Raw genomic sequence first — 25127 nt, forward strand, 5'->3', positions numbered from 1 at the left:
GAGTAGGGTTGTACAAACTTTTGACTGGGACTGCACTATAAAATGAATGACTGCCAGTTACTTTGTGTACGCAGGGTTAATGTGAGTGCAGGTACATACAGTACATAAAAGTTCTTAAAAAGCAAAAACAATGACTCACTTGAGCGTTTTGGTGGCGCCGCCCTGGGAAATCGCCATCAGGATGCCTCCATGGTCCCCCCAGGTGTAGAAGTGAGGACCAGCCAGAGCCTGAAGCAACGTTCGCATGAGAATCAGTTCGAGGTGCAATATCAGGAAGTACAAGCTTACAGTGAATAATTCAGCATAAGAGTAAAAGGATGTGCAGGAGTGGAACGGTACCTCTCTCCACCTTGCTCCGGCGCTGCTCGAGACGTAAACGTTGGGCTTATTGGCCAGGTTCCTTCCCACAGATCCTGACAGACGGAGGGGAGAATGAGAAAGAAAGCAAAAAGAATGAAAAAGGGAAAGAGGAAATAAGAAAAGCAAGCGGATCAGGGAATACTCACACCATGCTGATAGTTCAGTCAGGGAAGTACAGCGGTGGGGAAAGTATCTCCTCAACCACACCCTGATACGAGCACGTCCTTTAAATTATAAAGCAGTCTATATCGTTTCAGATACAGCAGCACTGGAACTAACAACGCGTCAAGTGTCCAAGCGGAATATTAAAGCAGTGTTAGGGTATTTTATACATCGACTCTGATTGGTCAGAAGGTGTTGATTAGTTTCCTATAACAGCAGCTCTGAGAGCAGTGCAGCTGAAAGGCAACTCGTTCTAAAGTGGATTCGTTTCTACGGTATAGTAACAACTCACACAGGGACTCATGTGGCAGATGGGCTCCATACATGAATAAATAAATGACGACATTTTTTTTTTTTAATTATTGGTGAAACTTTCTGGGCATTTTTGGAAGGAGTCTCCAGTGTCAGTGCTTTGTAGTGGTCAATTTAAAGCAGAGTTCGAGTTTGAAGAGTTAAAGCTTTAACTAATTTTTCTGACACAAGAAAGTCTTCAGGATGGAGAGCTGTACAATTTCCCAGGAACATGACAAGCAGAATTTAAGGCTCATTAACTTTGTGCGTGTGTGTGCGCGTGTGTGTGTGTGTGTGTGTGTGTGTGTGAGAGAGTGAGAGAGACAGAGAGAGAGGGAGAGGAGGAGATGGGGGGGCAGGGAGACAGGGAGAGAGTGAGAAAGGGGGGAGAGGGAGATGGAGAGAGTGAGAGAGGGAGAGGGAAAAAGGGAGAGAGTGAGGAAGGGGGGAGAGGGAGACAGAGAGAGAGCAAGAGACAGAGAGCGAGCGAGAGAGAGAGAAGGAAGAGAGAGGGAGACAGAGAAGGTGGGAGATGGGGGAGAGGGAGAGGGGGAGAGGGAGAGAAAAAAAGGGGGGAGAGGGACAGAGAGAGGAGGAAGAGAGAGAGGGGGAGGGAGGAGAGAGAGGGAGAGACAGAGATGGGGGAGTAGGAGACAGAGAGAGGGAGAGAGAGAGAGAGAGAGAGAGAGAGAGAAAAGGGGTGAGAGAGGGAGGAGGAAGACGGCGCGAGAAAGAGAGAGAGGAGGAAGAGAGAGGGGGAGGGAGGAGATGGGGAGAGAGAGAGGGAGAGAGAGATGGGAGAGAGAGGGAGAGAGAGAGGGATGGGGAGAGAGGAGGGAGAGAGAGAGAGGGAGAGAGAAGCTGACAAGGCAATGACTGTTTATAGCTGCTATAAGCAAGTGATAACAGGAACTAACTTGTCTCACAGATGGTTATTTAACTATAAACATATAAAAAGTGTGTTCTTTAATTTAAAAAAAATAATTAGTTAAAATTGCTGTCGTGTATTTGGAATAGAAGAGTTTGGGATGTGCTGGGAACATCGCACCACCCTGGTGTTGATTATTTTACTATAACAGCACAACACAGTCATGTTTTAGTCATCATATAACAACTGGTTCTCAATCCTGAAACGCGTCATCAGTTACACCGACACAACATCTCCGAGAATAGAATTACCTTCCACACCCCCCCAAGATACTGGATTAAAGAAAGGTTGATGGAGCGCAACAAAGCAACAGCAGCCATGAAAGAAAACAGTTTAAACCTCTATTATGACACCGAGCTACACTGACGAAGCGGACTCCCGACCAACAACAACTTCAAGTTGGAGACTTGCTTTTAAATCGCCTTCCCACACAGCGGCTTCCATCATCAACAGCAAAGAAAAAAAAAGCTTTCCACCGGTGCCAATGCACAATTTATTTAAAAAAACATGGTATATGACTGATATTTGGTATATTATAAAGCTGCATTAAATCAGGATGAGAAAAGTAAACTCTATTCTGCCTACATACGTGCGTTCTGCTTTAAGAGCCAACAAAGTATTAGTTTAAGCGTTATGCAACCAGCTTATTGTACGGTTTTTATTTTTTATGTTTTCTCCCCCTAACAGATTTGTTTGTTTTTCAATTGAATTGTTCGGATTATACACTACCGTTCAAAAGTTTGGGGTCACCCAGACAATTTTGTGTTTTCCATGAAAAGTCACACTTTTATTGCCCACCATAAGTTGTAAAATGAATAGAAAATATCGTCGAGACATTTTTCTGGCCATTTTGAGCATTTAATCGACCCCACAAATGTGATGCTCCAGAAACTCAGGTGGTGTTTACATTAGACCGTATCAGCGGATCATCAGATTAACGTTTTTAAAACGATTAGTGTGCACACAGCAACGCCAATACACGATTCGCGTGCACACAGCAACGCCAATACACGGATACGCTCGGCTCCGCAGGCATCCTGCGCTCCAAATCACTCCGCCCTGAACAGCGAGTGCCCTCTGGAGGGTGCGCACTCCGGCCCTGCGCAGCTCACAGAGCGCGCGAGTATAGCGCACGAGCAGTGATTTGGGACTGAGCCGCTGTGTGTGTGATCTCAGTGCATGTCGGGCATGCGCGTCGCTTACCACTTGCAAGTGGAAGGATGGCAAGCCTAAAGACAATCATAACTACACAATGGGCAGTATTTGCATCAGTATTTGCAGTATTTTCATACTTTTATACTCTTTAATGAAAGGTGATACAAGGCGGAAGTCCGCGCCGTTTTTCAGCAGTCGCGTCACATGACCAACGCCAGCGAATCAGGAAGGTGGATGTCACAGTGACGTTGTCCAATGAGACGCCAGCTAGAGCTCAGCACAGCGTATCCGCGTATTCTCAATGTTTACACAGCACCGGACCAGACACGATCTGGATTGAATACGTGGACCCTGGCGGATTCCCGTTTCCCGGCGGTTTAATGTAAACGGACAGTGCATCCGCGAAGAAAACCAAACAGATGCGGTCTAATGTAAACTTGGCCTCAATCTGCTCAAAGGAAGGTCAGTTTTATAGCTTCTCTAAAGAGCTCAACTGTTTTCAGCTGTGCTAACATGATTGTACAAGGGTTTTCTAATCATCCATTAGCCTTCTGAGGCAATGAGCAAACACATTGTACCATTAGAACACTGGAGTGAGAGTTGCTGGGAATGGGCCTCTATACACCTATGGAGATATTGCACCAAAAACCAGACATTTGCAGCTAGAATAGTCATTTACCACATTAGCAATGTATAGAGTGGATTTCTGATTAGTTTAAAGTGATCCTCATTGAAAAGAACAGTGCTTTTCTTTCAAAAAGAAGGACATTTCAAAGTGACCCCAAACTTTTGAACGGTAGTGTAGGTCACATTAAAGGTGGGAAAAGTGTTGAGATTATTTATCGTGGTCTCTTTTTTTTTTTTTTTACATGAGAAAAACCGATCGTTTTAACAGGGTGTGTAGACTTCTTATATCCCCTGTATGCATATCAGGTTTTTCTGGATTTTGACTATTTTCTACATTGTAGGACAATACTGAAGACATTAAAACTATGAAATAACATATGGAATTACAGAATTATGTGGTAAAAAAAAAAGTGTTGAAAATAATTTAAAAAAGTTTGATATTTTAGATTCTTCAGCGTAGCCAGAGTTTATCCTGATGACACTTTGTACACTACTGGCATTATCTTAACGAGCTTCATGAGGTCGTCACCTGGAATGCTTTTCAATTAACAGGTGTGCCTCGTCAAAAGTTAATTAGTGCAATTTCTTGCCTTCTTATTGTGTTTGAGATCAAACAGTAAATAATAAGCATACAGTAAATTACATTACATTACAGGCGTTTAGCAGACGCTTTTATCCAGAGCGACGTACAACACACCCAGAGCAGCCTGGGGATCAGTTGGTGGTTAAGTGCCTTGCTCAAGGGCACTTCTGCCAATCTTGCTGGTCCAGGGAATCAAACCAGCAACCTCTTGGTCCCAAAGCTGCTTCGCTAACCATTTGGCCACGGCCATAAATAATAAAAATACAGTACGGTAAATAGCCCTATTCGACAACTGTAGCAATCCATATTACATCAAGGACCTCTCAACTAAGTAAAGAGAAACGACATCCATCATTACTTCAAAGGGGAACTGAAGTCATTTTTAAACTTGCTTAATTTCTGAATTAACGTGTTATTCAATTACGATTTCGGTTTTAGTAACCTTATATCGTGACTCGTATCGGCAACTAATTGCAATTAAATATTATACTTATCGGCCTATTCGGTTTTTAGCCATGTTGAATTTAGTTCGTTTGGTCCACGGCAGGCGTTGCTTATCCGTGCGATCTTCATGAGACTTGTGCGAGACTTCGAAACGTGAAGCGTCAGCCAGGTGTCGGTGCCACCATTTTGAAAACTGTTTTCCAAACGAAGTATTGCACAAAAACGGAGTTTAAATGACGATTACTGCCTACTTTTTTCAAACTTTCCTGATTGCCATCAAAACAAACAAAACTTCCGGCTTGATTACATCAGCATTCGAAAGAGGGCACGCGCGTCTTTTGACGACGTTGGCGGATGTCGGTCGCTTTGATTTCCGCTGTTCGTTTTACTTCCGTCCTACGATGTCTCGCACAGGTCTCAACGAATCTCGTTTACAGCCGTCGCTTTGACATATGGACTGATATATTACAGAGCATATTTCAAACACTCAGAACTTGCTATAGCAGCGACAAAATAGTGATCAAAAATGCATCCCGATATTTAATAAAATGAGATAAAGAGAATTTTGATAATCAAAAATTTGCCTTCAGTTCTCCTTTAAGACATGAAGTGACTTTTAATTAATAAAAGTAAAGAAAAGCTACCAAATTATTAAGTGTGTCCAAACTTTTGACTGTTACGGTATTTCTACATTTCAACAGTAAATAAATAAACTGACTAGAACGCATCCCAATAAAGCAGTGCACCAAAACTGACGTGTGCTTGATGTGTGTTTACTGTTTTGTTGCTCGTGGCTGTTGGTTTGGATTTCAAACCAGTACATTTTAATCGTTTCTCACCTCGGATGTAAATGTCAATAAGAGTTTGCACGAGACTACAGTTAAACTTCATTTCCACTTCGGCTGGCTGAAAAAGTTTAGCCTGCAAAATGGCACAGGAAACAGAGACAGGAAGCTCACAGAAAGTGAGATCTCTATCGGACCCTTGACATATTCACTGTAAAACACTGCTATTTGATGCCTGGCTGTGATCTTCAAGCAAGTGGTTGGCTTCCCCCTCCCCACACACACACACACACCCCTCCACTTCAAATGGCACAACCGGAGCCTGGGAGGTTAAATCTATCTGGTGTTTCTCAGACAGCACCTCTAGTGCTCGCTGACTCGCACACAAACTGAGGTGTTCCGCAATATCCTGTTTACATGCTGCCTGAATTTGAATTACAGCAGTGTTTAGGTTCTTTTTTTTCTTAAGCCTAGGTCACAACCGGACGTACGATTTTTTGGCCGTGCGATTTTTGGCGTTTCCCCAAATCGCTGCGTTTTTTTTGTTCGTGGAGAAAGACGCACGTTGGCCGTAAGTTTGTCTTGCAACCTGAAAAAAACGTAAGCGCCCGTAGAGTTTGTTTGACATGACAAAGAACCTCTGCGGCCGGTCTGCGGCTCGAAAATCAGCACGTCACACGCGCGCTCTCGTGCGTTTCTTGCACGTAGACCGGCCGTAGGAGCACGTACGGCCGGTTGTGACCGAGGCATTACTGTAAGTCATAAACAAGCAGGAAGAACAGTATTAGGCCAAATAAAAAAATAGCGTGTTTCCGGTAACCCGACCGACCGAGAATTTCGGCGGCGAAATTGCCGACCGTAAAGTTTTTATGACAAATTTCCCTCGATATTTTAGTGTAAGCAGCATTAGTTTGTCATTTTTTGTTTCAACGCATTCAAGTTGTGAAAGAAACGATAAAAAATAAAACGTTTCGCCACTTCCATCAGCCCTCCTGCATAAACATGGTAGCGCACTTGTATACTGAGGGAGGAAGGGAAAACTGAGCCGAGCCGCCATTTTGAATTCTCATTCAAGGCTGTAATGCAAATTGCTTCGTCTTCAGTATACAAGTGCACTTCCATGGCAGGGAAAAACACTACATTTTGCCGCCTATGTAGTCCCCTATTTATACAAATAGGAGTCATTCAGGATTCAGCCATGTTTTTGCTCGACCCAAGTTCTACAGTAGGCTAGGCTCGGCTGTCTGCTTTTAATGGAAGTAGCCTAGGACGTTATTTTCACGTTATTTCTTGATAAGGTGTTTTCATGTTATTACATGAAAATATCATGAAATAACGTGATAATTTCGTATCATGAAATTACGTGATGTTATTACATGATAAATATATTGTAAAAACGTGATAACTTTGTTAACAGTATCTTTTCACGTAATTACTTGATTCTAAGCCAATTTTTTTTGAGTGTGGCAGCAATACGCTTCCGCAGATCATAACTCGAACTCTTGCGATATTTTTTTTTATTCGTTTAAAGATTTAAAACACTTTTATTTTATTATGATGTGTGGTATAAAGGATTCTGTGCCAAAATACTATTTAAGATGTTTACTTGTGTTAATTTTTTCGAACAAAATAAAAAAAAATTAAGAAAAAAAAAAAAAAAAAAAAAACTTTTTCCTACCTACCGACCTTATTTTAGTATTTCATGTTACCGGAAACACACTCTTTTTTTTTTTTTGGCCTAAGTGAGTTAACAGAGACAAGAAATGCAGTTTTGTAATAAAACGCTGAGGTTTTCTGGTTGTTGGCGGATGTCCAGGGGTATGCGTGAACCCAAGCCATATCACACCACCGTGTGTGTGTGCGCGCGCGTGTGTTAATTAGTCTTTGGCTAAAACGGCAATAATTAGCGCATCTGTGTTTGAGTAATGGCGCCCAAAGTGGGCCGACATCTTCGCAAAGCCTGCTCCTCTGCTCTTTCCATGCTGCCCATTATCTAATAATCATTTAATTGAAGAGCCAACTGCGGCTGGCAAACACGGAGACAAAAAGAAAAGAAAAAAACAAAAACAAACAAACACGTGTGCCCTGGAGAACAGCAGAAAGGAAAGTCGATGTCTTCCAGCAGGCGTGAACACGAGGAAGCGGGCTTCAGAGTAAACCCATACTCACCCCCTATCATTACACCGTGCATGGTGTGTTTATTATAGCTCTCGTAGAAGCATGTGTTCGCTTGGCAGACACACACACACACGGCTCAGAGTTCAGCTCCACAAGACTGAGGAAACGTGCTGTAGGATGCGAGTGCGCGATGCCGGTCACATGACCCACCTGTCGCCATGATGAGGCCAGGTGCAGACTCTTTGCTCAGAATGGGCATCCTGCGAAGCTGAATATTCAGCAACTGACTCCAGCGCTGAGCCAAGTGCAGGGAGCAGCCTTTCGAAATCTGCAGATGAGACAGATCAGAGAAGGAACGGGGGCTAAAACACACAGGTAAAAGCAGCCTAAAACCTGATTTATTGTCCTCATGCGTGTGCGGCGGCCTGGGAAAACCCTTCAGATGGTGACATTCTGACATTCGTTTTTATACAGCTCTGAAAATTCATTCAATTCAATTCTATCTGTATAGCACTTTTATTAATATTTAACAGTTATTCCACGAAATCGAGTCGTACACGAGCTGACAGCATTTTTATTTTTAGCAAATTCGATAAATAAAATCCTTATGCAAAACGTCCGGCAAAATAATAATAATAATAATTATTATTATTATGATGGGCGGCACGGTGGTGTAGTGGTTAGCACTGTCGCCTCACAGCAAGAAGGTCCTGGGTTCGAGCCCCGGGGCTGTCGAGGGCCTTTCTGTGCGGAGTTTGCATGTTCTCCCCGTGTCCGCGTGGGTTTCCTCCGGGTGCTCCGGTTTCCCCCACAGTCCAAAGACATGCAGGTTAGGTTAACTGGTGACTCTAAATTGAGCGTAGGTGTGAATGTGAGTGTGAATGGTTGTCTGTGTCTATGTGTCAGCCCTGTGATGACCTGGCGACTTGTCCAGGGTGTACCCCGCCTTTCGCCCGTAGTCAGCTGGGATAGGCTCCAGCTTGCCTGCGACCCTGTAGAACAGGATAAAGCGGCTACAGATAATGAGATGAGATTATTATTATTATTCTAAAATTAAAAAAGAGATACGTTCTTACCTTCAAATACTTTTACTCCATATTTTGCTGCTTTTATTTTTGTATTTTTGGTTTCGCGAAGAGTTTGTATTTCGTCCTCGGTTACTTCAGCAACGCGCGCCGCCATTTTGTTTTTCTCTACTCACGGTATAAGAGCTGATATCCTAGTAACAGAGTAGCCAATCAGAGCTTGTGATTTCTCATATATCCAGTTAATGTGGACATACAGTATAAATAAATTTATCCCTAATGAGCAAGACGGAAGCGACAGTGCAAGGAAAAACTCCCCGAGACGCCATGAGGAAGGAACCTTGAGAGGAACCAGCCTCAAAAGGGAACCCATATTCATCTGGTTGATTATAAATAACTCTCTTGTACAACTCTGACAAAAAGTACAGGCTGTCCGAATCTGAAATGCGTTTCCCTTTTGCATGTACTGTCGTAAAAACTTTTGGCAAATTAAAATCTGAACACGTCACACCATAAAGTTAAAAATGGAGGAAAATCACATTGAAATATTTCATTCCAATTCCACTGAAAGGAAACTCCACCTACGTCTACATTTAAAACCTGATCTACTTCGGGAAATAAACAACATTACTATGATATTGCGAAGAATGTGAACTTTTTGAACATAATAATAATAATAATAATAATAATGATTTATTTCAAAGCATTTCACAGAGTCTCAATGCCCTAACTAAAAAAAAATATGAACAAATAAAATTATAACAATAAAAGCATACGTTTACACATGTTATGTAAACTATTATGAAAACAAATAATCAAAATGGGGCGGCACGGTGGTGTAGTGGTTAGCGCTGTCGCCTCACAGCAAGAAGGTCCGGGTTCGAGCCCCGGGGCTGTCGAGGGCCTTTCTGTGTGGAGTTTGCATGTTCTCCCCGTGTCCGCGTGGGTTTCCTCCGGGTGCTCCGGTTTCCCCCACAGTCCAAAGACATGCAGGTTAGGTTAACTGGTGACTCTAAATTGAGCGTAGGTGTGAATGTGAGTGTGAATGGTTGTCTGTGTCTATGTGTCAGCCCTGTGATGACCTGGCGACTTGTCCAGGGTGTACCCCGCCTTTCGCCTGTAGTCAGCTGGGATAGGCTCCAGCTCGCCTGCGACCCTGTAGAACAGGATAAAGCGGCTACAGATAATGAGATGAGATGAATTGTAAAGCGACCTTGGGTGTGAGAAAGGTACTATATAAACAGAATTTTTTTTTTCCCAAATCCTTTTATCAGCTTTTGTTACAATCCCACTGCTGGGCCGCAACCAGAGGTCTGAGGCCGTGGAAAAGTTATCGCTTCTATCTCTAGCCATAGAAAAATATGTCGAAGTTAGAGGGCTTTTCTTAAGGTATGAGCTGCACTATTTAAAGCTATTTTTTGGATTTCTTGTACCTTTGGCTTTCCTGGGATTTTTTCAAGATGCTTCTCAGTATCTTTCTTTATCAAACATGAAGCTCCGACCACTACTGGTACGACGTCTATTTCAATCTTTATACTTTGATAGTGTTTCAAATTCTTTCGCAGAAACATTTCTATTTGTAGGTACCGTCATGTCAATCAACAGGCAAGTTTTTCCTTTATGATCATTAACTGCTATGTCTGGTCTATTCTTGGGTTTCACGTGACGTCACATCCGCCTCATTAGTTATTCAGAACTTTAGCTGGTGAACCAAAGCTCAGTTGACAAAGCGTTTGTACGGAGAAGGTACATTGCTCGCATGAAAAATGCCTTACGCTTGCGTTGTTTTAGGTTGTTTGAATCGATCAAACCATGAAACTGATAAAAGTTTCTTCAGGGTTCGCCGTGAACTAATAAAAAAGGGTGAATGAACACAGGATTTCACAAAAAGACGTTGAGAAAAGCGGCTTTTGAACCTTTCAGTGAAATCGAAGGGAGCCGAGTCGAAGCATGCTCGAGTTTGCAGTGATCACTTGGTGAAAGGTTTGTATTTCCCTCTCAGCTCTGGCCTTAGTGTTTTCCAAGGACTTTTCTTGATGTGTCGTTATTTTACGCTACTTTTTTTTAGTCACAAAGTGCTAAAGTCCCCAGCTGTTTATTCGTTGACTCCTCACAAAGTCCATATGCATGAAGGTCGCGACAAAATTCTTCCCCAGCCGTACAGTTACAATGCGCCGTGATCACTTCTCCATCTTGTTTAACTAAGATCCAGGTCTTTAAAGGGGTTTCTGATGATCTTTGTGAATGATTTAGCTGAGAGATAAGAGCCAACACAAGCGAGAATCAAGCCAACTGCTGTTTGTTTACACTTCAACTTGCAGCGCTTGGTTGTAAAGACACGAACGAAAAGCTTAACCACACTTACACGGGCAAAAACAATCCAGGATTCATTGGGCAGCGACTTGATCCCGAAGTCCTTTACCCAGCAACATCCAAAAAAAGTTGTAAGCCTCCATACTCTTCCACGCTTTCATCTGTTTTGCGGTGTAGAAGGACGTCTGCAACACCAGATAGTTGGAGATGTCGGGGAACTGGACTGAAGGGTAGTTTTCGAGATCGTATGACAAATCCTTCTTTCCCAGACTGTAGGGGTCGATTCCATTGCACACAGCAATCTTCTGAATAGATCTAAAGCCAGCAGTGGCTTCTAGATTACGAGCATAAATTGCTACGGCAGCCGTTTTGGTTTGCTCGCCCACCAGCTGTTTTACTGGAAGTGAAATCGCTAAGAAAAGTCACGTGACTGAAACCCAAGAATTTGCTTGTATGGTTCTATCAGCGTTTACGCTAAAATCCCATAAAACAGTAGCTTGCTCATTTTCTGTGACTGATGGGGGTTTGTGTTCGTACCACTTGTCAGCTGATGGAAGGCTATAATGTCAGCGTATTTTCCAATAATTTTAGGAAATTGTCCAGTTCTGCCAGGTCTGAGAACTGAACAACCGGATACCAGGTGATCTATTGGTTGTCACAGAAATTACATTTTATTATTATTATTATGTATAGCGCTGTCGCCTCACAGCAAGAAGGTCCGGGTTCGAGCCCTGTGGCCGGCGAGGGCCTTTCTGTGTGGAGTTTGCATGTTCTCCCCGTGTCCGCGTGGGTTTCCTCCGGGTGCTCCGGTTTCCCCCACAGTCCAAAGACATGCAGGTTAGGTTAACTGGTGACTCTAAATTGACCGTAGGTGTGAATGTGAGTGTGAATGGTTGTCTGTGTCTATGTGTCAGCCCTGTGATGACCTGGCGACTTGTCCAGGGTGTACCCCGCCTTTCGCCCGTAGTCAGCTGGGATAGGCTCCAGCTTGCCTGCGACCCTGTAGAAGGATAAAGCGGCTACAGATAATGAGATGAGATGAGATATTATTATGTAAAGTCACCCTGGGATTGTTAAATTCATCATCATTGTCGTCTTCACTTGCCTGATCTAATCATGATGAAAAATTCAGTCAGTTCTGTTTTCATCATGATGAAGGTCTTTATATTAAAGGAGAACTGAAGTCATTTTTAAACTTGCTTTATTTCTTAATTAACGTGTTATTCAATTATGTTTTCGGTTTTAGTAACCTTATATCGTGACTCGTATCGGCAACTAATTGCAATTAAATATTATACTTATCGGCCTATTCGGTTTTTAGCCGTGTTGAATTTAGTTCGTTTGGTCCACAGCAGGCGTCGCTTATCCGTGCGATCTTCATGAGACTTGTGCAGGACTTCAAAACGTGAAGCGTCAGCCAGGTGTCGGTGCCGCCAATTTGAAAACTGTTTTCCAAACGAAGTATTGCACAAAAACGAGTTTAAATGACGATTACTGCCTACTTTTTTCAAACTTTCCTGATTGCCATCAAAACAAACAAAACGTCCGGCTTGATTACATCAGCATTCGAAAGAGGGCGCGCGCGTCTTTCGACGACGTTGGCGGATGTCGGTCACTTTGATTTGCACTGTACGTTTTACTTCCGTCCTACGATGTCTCGCACAGGTCTCAACGAATCTTGTTTACGGCCATCGCTTTGACATATGGACTGATATATTACAGAGCATATTTCAAACACTCAGAACTTGCTATAGCAGCGACAAAATAGCAATCAGAAATGCATTCCGATATTTAATAAAATGAGAGAAATAGAATTTTGATAATAAAAAAATTTGCCGTCAGTTCGACTTTAATGGCTGTGCCTGGTTACCAGTCTCCTTACATAATCTCTGCAGGAAATGGCCAAGGCAAGGTAAGTATAGTGTGTCAGAATATGCAAAAACAACCAAATTTTTCCTTTTTTTTTTTGCAGGTTTGCAACTCAGCAACTCAGGCTTTCCCAGTCCAGCACATGTTTATTTCCACTGTCCTTTACTTCTCTATAACAGCCGACAAATGGAAACCTTTCTATTGTAAACATAACTGAATTGGTTTCTATATTAATAAAAGCTTTATAGGCTTTTATATTAGCCATAAAGGTTGGCTTGTTGTGCGCTCAGAGACTCAGTCAATAAGCAAAACACCCTCGCCACTTCCTCCTACAAGAATGACGCCCACGCTCACACTCAGAAACCACACTCTGACACATCAGAAGCTCTAGACGCTTCTGTGGTGCCCAGGTTTGTGCTACCTGGCAATCAATAGAGCCCCCGAGGCTGTCGGAACTTGGCGGCTGCAGCAACTCCCAGGTGCCTCCCTTGTCGAAGGTGATCACCGAGCGCATGTTGTCTTCGCTGAGCGAGCCGTTGATGAGCGTGGCTACGAACACGCCACGCAGGCCCTCCACACGGTGCAAGTCTGCAAACGGCTCGTTGGCAAAGTACCTACACACACACACACATATTCTGCTGAACAAGGTGATATTTGAAAAGGTCAACACCGTGATTAAAGCCCTGGCAGCTCATTTACATTTACATTGTGCACTGCTGCAGGTTAGAGGTTTGGTGAAGTAACTTTCTGCTGAATTAGGAAAGAATGAGAAGAACTGCTCGAGTCTGGAGGCTCCGAGCAAGACACCTCCCTAACACACCTCTGAGCTGCCTGGTAGAGCCATGGACGTGGATCCTGCTGGCAGGAGAGGGCAGTGAGAAATAACGTTCAAGGACGAAGAGAGAGACGGCCCATAAACAGCGGGAGCCCTAATATGAATTAGAGTGTCTATTTGATAAACTGGTGGCAGAATATTTTCTATTGGCTTGAAATAAACAGTCAGGTCACCAATAATAAATGTCTATTTGCAACAGGGTGAAATTAGCACCGGCACAACAAGGCCCATGAGAGCTATAATTTTATACGTATATAAACACACGAGTGTTTTACTGGGAAATACACCACTTGTAGTTTTCATACGAGCTCCATTCGGGACATGGAGAACCAAAACCGTGACATAAATGTGTTATTTACCAGCTGGGAGGTCCGCATCATGAAATACCGTGACCGAGGTCTTGAAAGTACTGAGCGAGGCCTTCTGGGCCGAGGTCAGTATTCAAGGCCGAGGTCACGGTATTTCACCATACGGACCGACCTTAAGCTGGTAAATAATATATTTATTTTTTTCTTTCCCAAATTCTAACAGAAAACGAGAGCGCCCGAAAGGGAAAACTGAGCCGAGCCGCCATTTTGAATCCTCATTCACGGCTGTAATGCAAATTGCTTCCTCCTCGGTATACAAGTGCACTTCCATGGCAGGAAAAAACTACATTTTGCCGCCTATGTAGTCCCCTATTTATACAAATAGGAGTCATTCAGGATTCAGCCATGTTTTTGCTCGGCGTTAGCAACAGTTACAGGTTTTTAGCTTTCTCCTGAAATGTTTTCTTTTATTTCTTCTTCCTCAGGGTAGTAAAACTCGCTTTCACTGTGAACACTGTCGTTATCGCTATCCATGCTGTAAAATTAATGCTATTCTCCTGAGAAATGCGAAAATAAATGTTGACAAAAAATGCTACGATGTTTGTTGTTATTGTGAACGGAGAACTTTGACAATATTTCTGCTATTGCTCTCTTTTCCAGATTTTCGATGTCCGTTGGTCTGTTTTTCTCTTGTAAATATGCGTGAAGAATATCCAGTGAAGTTTTGTAGCCTTTCAGGTGTTCCGCGTGTCTCTCTCTTTAAATCTTCCACTTTTAATGAAGCAAACCTCTCGGCCATGTTTGTGTACAAACTGTCCATCACTCACTAGCGTGGAAGTTTTACATCTCCGATGTGTCTCTTTTCCAGTTTTTCGATGTCTGTTGGTATGTTTTTCTCTTGTAAATATGAACGAAGAATATATAAGAAGTTTTGGTACCCTTTCAGGTGTTCAGCGCGTCTTTAGTTTCAGTTTATTTATTTAGAGCTTAAGCCGAGCACTGAATTAACTCCGTCTTGTCTCTCTCCCGGCCGACAAAGAAATGATTGTGCGCATGCACAGCAGAAAAGTTTTGTCACTGGATCTTCGCATGAGCTCCGAAGTGTGACGTCGTGTTGTCTTGACAACATGTAATATTATAACAATATTGCATGCTCATTCCCCATTGGGGAGAGTGGCGTAATACATGGAGGATAAGCGATATAATAACAATATTGCATGCCATCAACAAACCTGCTAGAAGGGAATAGAACACGTTTTTATTCCATGGAGAAAGTGTCCCGTATGTGTAATATTTCCTGATATTTCACTCCGATGGCGTCACTCCCAGTGTTTTCCTGCTGACTAGATGCACGTTGTCAAAATGGCAAATTAAAATTCTTTTGATTAACTTGGATATAGTTTTGTGTGGATGTGTCCATATAAGATAAAGAACATTACACGGTGGCGTGAAGATATAAAGTTTATCTTCGTGTTGAAAAATATTTCCCTCATTTGCTTCGCTCACTCCTGATATATCCATTCACCACTCGAAGATAATCTTCATATCTCTCTCTCTCTCTCTCTCTCTCTCTCATATATATACAGTATATATTCATTCATACATCCCAGAGTACAAACAGCCTCTACATAAAATTATTACCGTATTTTTCGGACTATAAGTCGCACTTTTTTTCATGGTTCGGCTGGCCATGCGACTTATACTCCGGTGCGATGTATATATGTTTTTTTTTTCACCGCGGAATAACTGGAGCTGATGCCGAGTCTGACGACAGCCACGCAGAAGAAGAGGAAACGGCGCTTCATGTGCCGCTGGAGTTGGCAGAGTTGTTCAGAAGCGACACCGAGAATGAGGAATTCAATGGATTTGCTGATTTGGAGTGAAATCGTCAGCTTGATAAACTTGATTGACCTGTGTTTTATTATTAATGATAGGCCTATAGTTATTTAAATAAGTTATGCAATGATTTTAGGCCTATAGGCTATTGAATAACTTGATGTTACGGTACATATTCAGCCAGTTTTTCTCTGGGCTCTTATAAATGATTTTGTTTTGCATTTTTAAAAATAACTCTCCTTCCAAGATGAACTTTATTCTTCGTCTCTGATGTTATGGTGTTAATGGTCTGAATAACGTTTAATGCTTTTATCTGATATGACGTTAACTGGCAGGCGCACTTTCTGCCTGTTTTTTTCTCTGAGCGGTTGTTGTTGTTGTTGTTTTCACTAGACGGTTGTTTTTACTACCGTACCTGTCTTTGGAGATGATATACCTATAGCCTACTTGACCTCTGATTTGATGAAATTAAATTCGACAAAAATGAAGAAATGACACTCCTCGATGATGCCTACAGCTTTAATAACACAGATGAAAGAGCCATGGGGCGATAATAAGCCCTACCGGTAAAAATATTCTAAAAGCAAACTGATTAATGCATCAGTAATAGGCTACTAATATTAGTTATAATAATAATATAGGCTATTAGTAATAACGATAGTGATAGTATTAAAGATAGTCGTAGATATTTAAAATAATCAGACTAGGCTACTTACAGGGCAAAGGGCGCGTTATCGCTGCTCAGCCGTTCATTTATTAAATAAACAATGCAGTCGCGCAGTAACCATGCGCCGCTTATCAGATACAATCACAGATTCTATGGATAGAATAACCCTTCAAAAAAGTGCGACTTGTAGTCCGGTGCGACGTATATATGTTTTTTCCGTCTTCATAATACATTTTTTGGCTGATGCGACTTAAACTCCGGACCGACGTATAGTCCGGAAAATATGGTACTACTTTATTTTATTTTTCTATTTTCCAAAAAAGCAGCCATGTTCTAGTTTATTTTTCAATCCGTTCACAACTTCACGCTGTTACAGCTGACCTAAATGAGCTAAAAATTAACTACTCCTAGAAGCGAATTACTTTGTCACCTTTACACTCTTTTCCATTGAAATGAATTACACTAATTTCTTTGTATTCACTCTCGCCAAGGGCTATAGGTCTGAATTGAAATTAATTGGTCTGTTCTTCTGAACAGTGTTACTCATTTGTTCGAACTGGACCAGCTGCGTTTATTAGAAAAGCTTGTTAGCACAGACAAAGCAAAATGAGTAATACAGCAAGAAAAGCGAAATGCCTAATTTTATAAAACGTGTGGGGTTTTTTTTTGACAGTCACATGTCACAGCATTACCTGATGAGCGTGTTGCTTCCTGAACCCTCGGGGCTGTAATACAGCACATTCTCCAGAGAGAGAGAAAAGGCGAGTCCCTGCGTGTCTGAGATGTACAGGTGGGTGACGTTGTTGTTGTGATTCACACACACAAACACCTGATCCTCCGAGGCGTCTGCGATGTAATACTCCTGCAAAACGCAGAGAGAAAACGTCGCATGGCATGGCATGGCATGTCAAATCAGACAAACTTCTAACGTTTAAGCTATTTATTCCTGATCTTGGTCCTGAGACACTCCACGTTTAATCGTTTCATTTTACTACAACGGAACACAGGGCTTCTTGAGGACCACAATTTAAGAAATCCATGAAGTGACAGAGTAGCGGTACTCACAGTGATAGGGTGGCGAGTGTTAAACTGAGCCGCTTTCATGGGCTGGCGGTTGTAGGAGACCCATAGCTGGACCGGCTGTGGCTCATGACTCCCAAGCAGCGTCTGTATGAACACACAGAGCGTCAGACTCAAGCTTGCTCCCCATACCCACATAATCGAAAGAAAAAAAAAAACAATATCCGAATACAGTTACTGTCATGAAAAATAGCAGAATCTATAAACATGAACTCGATGCCACTCTCTTAACACCCCAACCCCTCTTCCAGTACCCTCGATACGCAACTTTGAGGTGTACTGAGAAATAAAATCATATTTGAACCTTTCTCTGACCGAAATTGTTGACATAATGCCAAGTTCAACCAATGTGAAGTTCAGCCTAGTGTGAAGTGGAGGTACTATTACCAACCACAGCTTAGATTATTTTCCAATAACAGCGCATACCTGAATATTTACTCATGACATTATGTTTAATGTCGTTGAACATTCATGAAACAAGTCAGTTCCTGTCATCACTCGCATTACAGCATCTATAAACAGTCATTTCTTCGCCAGGACAGTGAGTCGGCCTAGTGGTTAGTGCGTCCGCCTCTCGACCGGGAGATCGCAAGCTCTACTTGCAGTCGTAGGGCTGCGTACCAGTACTGTACCGTGAAAATAGATTCGGTACAGGTCCAAAATACCGGATCATGAAGTACCGGTACTGTACCGATATAAATTTACATCAAGTATATGCTTATTTTGTGACTGAAGATGCGTAAATCCTACCACAAAGATGAAAATTTAGCACTGGAAAAGATGTAAAATGCCACGCTGAGACTTGAAATCAGAGCCATCTTTGATTTGAGAGCCTCTCGCCACAGTCTCACGAGACATTGCGAGAGCTTGGCTGATCCAGCGTTCTGATTGGTCAAAAAGACTCAAAAGCAGGTCAGCCATTTTTCCTTTGCTGGCATTAGCGGCCTTTGTTGCTTTGTGTAATTTTGCCGCGTAAGTTAAAGGCCGCGGACTGCGCGGAGTGAATTTGTTTGTCATGCCACGTGGGAAGACCAGTAAGGTCTGGGATCACGTAACAAAGCTTTCAAGGGGCCAGACCGCAAGTTGTCTCACTGTGAGACAACTTATGACTTTTTGTCCCAAGTTAACTAAGTGTAAGACTGAGAGGGCGACTGAGAAAGGGAAACCTAGGAATGTTCGGTTTTCTTTGAATAAAGATACTGACAAGTTGTCAACAGTTTATTAATGTTTCTGTCATTATTGAAGAAGTTCAGAAGAACACATGTTAATTTGTCAAATTGTTCAGGTACAGGTACAGGTCCGGACCTGTACCTAAACCTCTGTACCGGTACCTGTACTTGATGTTACGTTTAGGTACACAGCCCTATGCAGTCGGGTCATTCCAAAGACCATCATAAAAATGGTGCCTACCATCGTCTGGCAAGGCACGCTGCAATACAGATACGAGTGGGGAAGTCAGACTCTCGTGGTTACCAGAGGACCAGCCCCCCCACTGTAACCCTAGCCATATAGGCAAGAGGCTGAAGGCTATCGAAAAGGAGATTGGCGCCGCACTCATACGCCTTAAAGAGCTGGTCAGTACTGGGACAGGAGACCGCCTGGGAAGACCAGATCCTGGCGTGAGAAGGACTTTGACTTGATTTCCTCCCCAGCCTCGCTTTTTTCTCTCTGTCAGGAAGTTAAACAGTAAAAGAAATGCTTTTCTGTGTTGGAAAAGCTGAAGTTACAGCGCCGACACTGGAGATGCCTTCCAAAAAAGCGCAATAAACATCTCCTCACAGACAGCTTCACCATATCAACGGCAAGTGTTGCCAGGCAGAACAAATCTCACCTGGCAGCACTTATTTTACACCTATATGTTGATAATGAGGGCGGCACGGTGGTGTAGTGGTTAGCACTGTCGTCTCACAGCAAGAAGGTCCGGGTTCGAGCCCCGTGGCCGGCGAGGGCCTTTCTGTGCGGAGTTTGCATGTTCTCCCCGTGTCCGCGTGGGTTTCCTCCGGGTGCTCTGGTTTCCCCCACAGTCCAAAGACATGCAGGTTAGGTTAACTGGTAACTCTAAATTGAGCGTAGGTGTGAATGTGAGTGTGAATGGTTGTCTGTGTCTATGTGTCAGCCCTGTGATGACCTGGCGACTTGTCCAGGGTGTACCCCGCCTTTCGCCCGTAGTCAGCTGGGATAGGCTCCAGCTTGCCTGCGACCCTGTACTGTAGAACAGGATAAAGCGGCTAGAGATAATGAGATGAGATGTTGATAATGGTAATATTTCTCAACCTTCAACTCTCAGGTTATAGTCCTATGACCTAGAGTTCGGCATTTCAAAGTCATTCAAGGCACCATATGGCACTTCCTACTGTATAAGTCGATAATGGTAAACGTCTGTCTACCATCACCCGTTTTCAAGTTACAGCCCTCTGAAAATCCGTGACCTTGAGTTTGATCTTTCAAGGTCAGAGATCATAGTGCCAAATGAAAGGCCATATGGGAGTTCCTATATGCTCATCATAGTAAACATTTGTCTATCGGCAACCGTTTTTGAGTTATAATGGAAAATTTACGTTATTTTGACTGAAAGGTTGACCTTTCCAGTGACCTTGAGCTTCACCTTGACCAGATTACCCCCAAAAATTTAGTCAGGTAATCTATGGACCATTGTCCACCTACCCTGAAAATTTGAAGTCAATTGGCGCAACCGTCTAGACCAGCATTTCTCAACCTTTTTCCAGTCACGGCACCCTTCAGAAGTATGCAAATTCTCAAGGCACCCCTATATAAAATATACGCAGTCACGCTGACCATACGCTGACCCCGGCAGTGACGTTGTGACCATAGACATATAAACATAGACGCCGCATTCTGCATAGAATCATACGTCATCCTCGCCGCCATATTGGATATGGCAAAGTGGAGATTCTTCAACCGTCTCTGGTATAGCGTCTAGACAGTAGCGGAGAATAAAGATGCCTCATTCATGCGCTGCGTTTAACTGTACCAACAGGTTTACCATCCAGACGAGATCACATGGGATTACCTTTCACAGGTGAGGCTGGAAAAATACTTCTCATTACTGTTCCTTCAGTCTTCAGTCTCCCAGCTCATCTCCACCGGGGAGGTGTAGAGTTATAAGCAGTGAGAATTAGAGAATATAGTGCCACACTATGATGGACATTTTTGAACGTATGATGAATGTTTTTAACCTTTCTGAATGTGAAGGAATCAGTGATGTATTTTGTTTTGGTATGACGTTCGAACCTGGCCGAACTCAGTTTGGCGGTCATTCAGCTCACTTTATTCAACGAGCGTAGGTCTGTGTGGTGACTCAATAAATAAAACAGTACATTTTTATTTTCATTCACTATTTCCATCATTTATCATATTCAGTCTTGTAGGTTGGTTATTGTTAGCCTGGGCCCGCCCATCCTAAGCGTGACGCAACACGAGGGCCTGTTGCGAGCTTAGTCTGGCCAGGCAAGCTATCTCCAGCTCTTCCAAGCTCCCGAAAAATCGGGAACCAATCAACTTTGAGCATCTCCAACGGCCCTGGGTAGAGGCGTGTTCAAGGCAGTGACGTAATAGAACTGCGACCGGAAGCCATAGATTGTTTACAGAATCTATGCCGGAAGCGCTTCATTCACGCTTCCACATCTATTACGCATAGATGCTGTATTGAAAGCATTCAACGGGAAGTTCTCATTGAAAACGGAGCAAAGAGCAGCCCTGGAGGTATTTATTGAAAGGAAGGACGTTTTCGCCTTGCTCCCGACCGGCTTCGGTAAGAGTTTAATCTACCAGTTAGCCCGTCGCGTCGCATACGTCAGAGGAAAGAGTGATGTGATTGGTTTAAGCTTCGTCACAGCCTTTTCTGGCTTCGACCAGTAGCAAACTGAGGCATTTCAGGGAGGCGGGTCAACCACGGGCTCTGGGAAACGGTTGGGCTTAATATCTTGGCCAGACCAATAGCTCATAGAGCTTTGTCGCGTTAGCCAGACTAGGTTATTGTGGCCTCAGGTTTTGGTAGCTTGCTACGGTATGCTGACTGATTAGCTTACCTGAGCTATCTATCGCGGATCTGTCGCTAGTTTGCAGTGTACAGGGTATTTCGCACACTATTTATAACCATCACATTAAAAGTTATACATGTTGTTTTGATGCCTGTTTGTTTCCCAAATATATACGTGTGTGTGTTAGGGCCTCTGCATGCTCTTGCGACAAGGCTTTCGCAGATAGCTTTTCGCAGACAGTTGTAATTTATCGTTGAGCGGGGAGTAATAGGCGTGCGCGATGTTATTCACCACCACAACGCAAGGGGGCGCGAAGTCGCAAAATCGCTAGGAGTAGTTGGTGGGTGTGGTTAGTGGAGTGTTTATCCTCCGGTTACTTATAATGACTAGAACTGGAGTCGTATAGATGTACGTACTTCCTCACTTCCTCGATCAACCGCTCTTCGTGCTGCTCCATCTTCGCTCGTGTTTTTAAAAACGGCGGTCGTGAAAACAAACCAAACCGGGAAAGTAGGGAAGCGGAAGTGCGTGTACAGCGGATGTAGAGTGGACCAATCAGAGCCCTCTTGTCTGTGACGCTGTCTGCGAGGCTTCTGCGGTGGTCACAATTTTTGGGAGGTGCGCGCAGAGCGTCTGCGAAGGTGGGGGGGCTACGCAGACGCTATCTGCGAGGACTGGGTTGTCAGCATAAATTGGCCTTTAATGGGTGAATAAAAGGCATCGAGTTAAATATTATTGTAGAAAGGGGCTTTATGAAGTTCAGTCCATTTACTTGCATCGGTTTACGGGGAAGATTTGCCACATCAAATATGGCGGACACTCTGACGTATCCCAGCAATGGGCCACCAGCTCAATGCGGCGTCTATGTTTATATGTCTATGGTTGTGACATGGGAAAGGGGGCCGTGAGACAAATTTTAATGATGCATGAGGTGGCGATGATCTGCATTAGTGTAACTATCATTTTTTTGGAATTTTAATTCATTTTATTTATTTAAATGTTAGAATATATAATTTTTTGACAGCACCCCTAATAAAGCCAGACGGCACCCCGGTTGAGAAAGGCTGTTCTAGACGCTAGATTATTAACAGACACGTCCACACAAACAAACAAACCACACTGATTACAATACCTCACCCTGCTTACTCCGTCACAGGCGAGATAATTACACGTGGAGATTCTGCCATAAAAGTCCTTGTGTAAGTTGTTTCTCTAGAAACAATATCCTAGCTGAAGAAAAAGTGCATTAGTATAAATACGGAGGTGATTATAGGAAACCGTGCGCACTGATTGGTCGAGAAATTCGGACTATTTACTCGATAATATCCTTGAGCAATTCGGCAAAATAGCGGCCAATCGCGTCGTCACTGTACGTGAGGAAGAATTACAGATTACGAAAGAAAATTCTGTTCCTAAAATCACTAAAGATGCTACGAAGTTTGATCTAAAACTATTCAAAGGGAAGGTGGGATTGTGATTTATTTTATCACTTTCATAAAAGTATTTTATATGACTCGGCGTAGATAAGTGACAAGTCTGCACTGCACTGTTATTGCATTTGCATGCCACTTCTGAAGCTTGAAATAAGTGATTTTTTAATATGATTTTTCTTTTTTTTTAAAATAATCATCCGTGTATTTATACTAAAACAATTATCCGCCTCAGAATCAGTGAATGTTCAATTCAATATTCAAGAGAACCTCAACTTTGTCTCGGTTCTTCTTCCGGCTGCTCCTGTTAGGGGTCGCCACAGTGGTTCTGTTCCGCATATTTGATTTGGCATAGGTTTTGGTTTTTTTTTTTTTTTTCACCAGATGCCCTTCCTGACGTAACCCTCCCCAATCTATCCATGTTTAGGACCGGCACTGGCTCGTGCAACCCCAGTGGCTGGGTATTTTGACCTAATTTGCATGTCTTTGGACTGTGGGGGAAACCGGAGCACCCGGAGGAAACCCACGCAGACACGGGGAGAACATGCAAACTCCGCACAGAAAGGCCCTCGCCGGCCACGGGGCTCGAACCCGGACCTTCTTGCTGTGAGGCGACAGCGCTAACCACTACACCACCGTGCTGCCCCACCATTATCCTCTAATAATTTCCAAACTATATTCAAATACCCGTGCTGATATAATCCGTCTATCAGCTGCTTGTTGTTAAGACTACACTGGATTTACTGCATCAGCCTGGATTAGCAGCCCAAACTCAAAATCCCCACAAGATGGTAGTGGAAGCCTGAGCCAAAAAAAGCACAAGAGAGATTTCTTTCTCTTAAGTGCAGGGCACAGAGACAGCCTTGAGCTTGACACGCTGCACACTATCTGCCCAGCATTAATGAATTTCCCCTGATGAGGCGGAAAAGCACTTCTTTTTCCTCTGGTGGAAAACAGTGCATGCAGTGTCGTCGCTCTCTCAGACCCTCTCGTCACGGCTCGAGCATCAATCGTCCTGATTTATCTGCCTGTTAATGGCCGTCTCCAGGAACAGACTGCAGTGGTGTCGCAGGCAGCCAAAACACAATCTGGCTTTCGAGAATCGGGAAGGGTGCGAAAAGGGTTTTGGAAAGGGCCGCCGTTGCTGAGAGAGTATGAAGAGAAAGAGCTGGCAGCGTATTAACAACGTCTTAATCTGACAAAGAAGACAAGCTGGGTTTGAATATGCAAAACTGATACTGCTATGCAAGGCCGAGGGACTGACGCAAGAGAGATACCGTGCTCCTCTGGAGATACTGTTTGTTCCCTTTTCTGTCCAAAGTGTAAGGCCAAGTCCAAATCATTTTCTAATGGTGGTGCAAGTAAGTGTCCAAATAAGGAAGGGTCACTGATTGACGAGTTCCATCATCACGCACCTGACAAAATACTATCGACACACTTTCTGGAGTGCTTCTTTGTGGTGAACCAGCTCACACAGAACTGTATTAACTCTAATACCTCGATAAAAGCGTGCAATACGCACGGGTGTGGTCCAAGTCTGAGAATTGATCTCTCCGGCCAATGAGAATTTGCTTTTGAATTCCGACCCGTCTGCCAGCATGAATGGAGCTGATTCTTCCAGACTTGCTGCAAATTTGGCTCTTAGAGGCACTTTTCCTTCATTGTGGGAGAAGCTTTTATGTCGGAAAACAAGAGCCTTACTGTGCTGGCAAGCTCTGCGGACCAGAGAGACCTGACTCACGAGTAAGCGCTCAGGCTTGTAGATCTCTGCAGCTTGATTAGGCTGTGTGAAAGTTTGAGAGTGTGTGTGTGTGTGTGTGTGTGTGTGTGTGTGTGTGTGTGTGTGTGTGTGTGGTGTGACCTGCAAGCTCAATTAGCAAGCCTGTGTCCCACTGTAGCTGCTCTGGTAACAAATCGATAATAATAGCATGGTACATACAGTACATTTGGAAGTGGAAGTACAATAATTAATACTTCACAATTGGTTTCTTTTTTAAATCTCCACTCACTTGGATAAAAGGAAAAAGTGGGACGATGAGAAGCGAAGAATGAGATGTTCATATTCTACTAAAAAAAAAACCAAATTATTTTTTTAAAGGATCATGGGAAGAAGTTTTATCATCATCATCATCATCATTTTCAGGGCTTTAATTAATCTTCTATGCTTCTTGATGCCAAAAGGTCCTTGTGATATTCATTATGGTAATCCTATTAGGAGGCCCAGGACCACTGAGAGAGTGAGACATAGCAATATAGAAAGAGAAAGACAAAAAGAGACTAAGACAGACAGTTCCTCAAAACAATGACTGG

At 43.2% G+C, this 25127-nt stretch overlaps 1 protein-coding gene across 2 annotated transcripts in view; it reads right to left on the minus strand.

Moving 5' to 3' along the window:
- The window catches only part of sorl1 (sortilin-related receptor, L(DLR class) A repeats containing), a 219033-nt gene that overhangs the window by 91161 nt on the left and 102745 nt on the right, over positions 1 to 25127 (minus strand). For both annotated transcript variants that reach the window (XM_060943822.1, XM_060943821.1), the window contains exons 7-12: positions 17372 to 17473; positions 16999 to 17168; positions 13082 to 13274; positions 7664 to 7781; positions 340 to 413; positions 140 to 228 (exon numbers count right to left, since the gene is read on the minus strand). In XM_060943822.1, the coding sequence (XP_060799805.1) occupies positions 140 to 228; positions 340 to 413; positions 7664 to 7781; positions 13082 to 13274; positions 16999 to 17168; positions 17372 to 17473 (746 nt within the window). The remainder of the gene's footprint in view (positions 1 to 139; positions 229 to 339; positions 414 to 7663; positions 7782 to 13081; positions 13275 to 16998; positions 17169 to 17371; positions 17474 to 25127) is intronic.

This window comes from Neoarius graeffei, chromosome 17 (genome assembly GCF_027579695.1).
Source record: "Neoarius graeffei isolate fNeoGra1 chromosome 17, fNeoGra1.pri, whole genome shotgun sequence".
Taxonomy (NCBI): domain Eukaryota; kingdom Metazoa; phylum Chordata; class Actinopteri; order Siluriformes; family Ariidae; genus Neoarius; species Neoarius graeffei.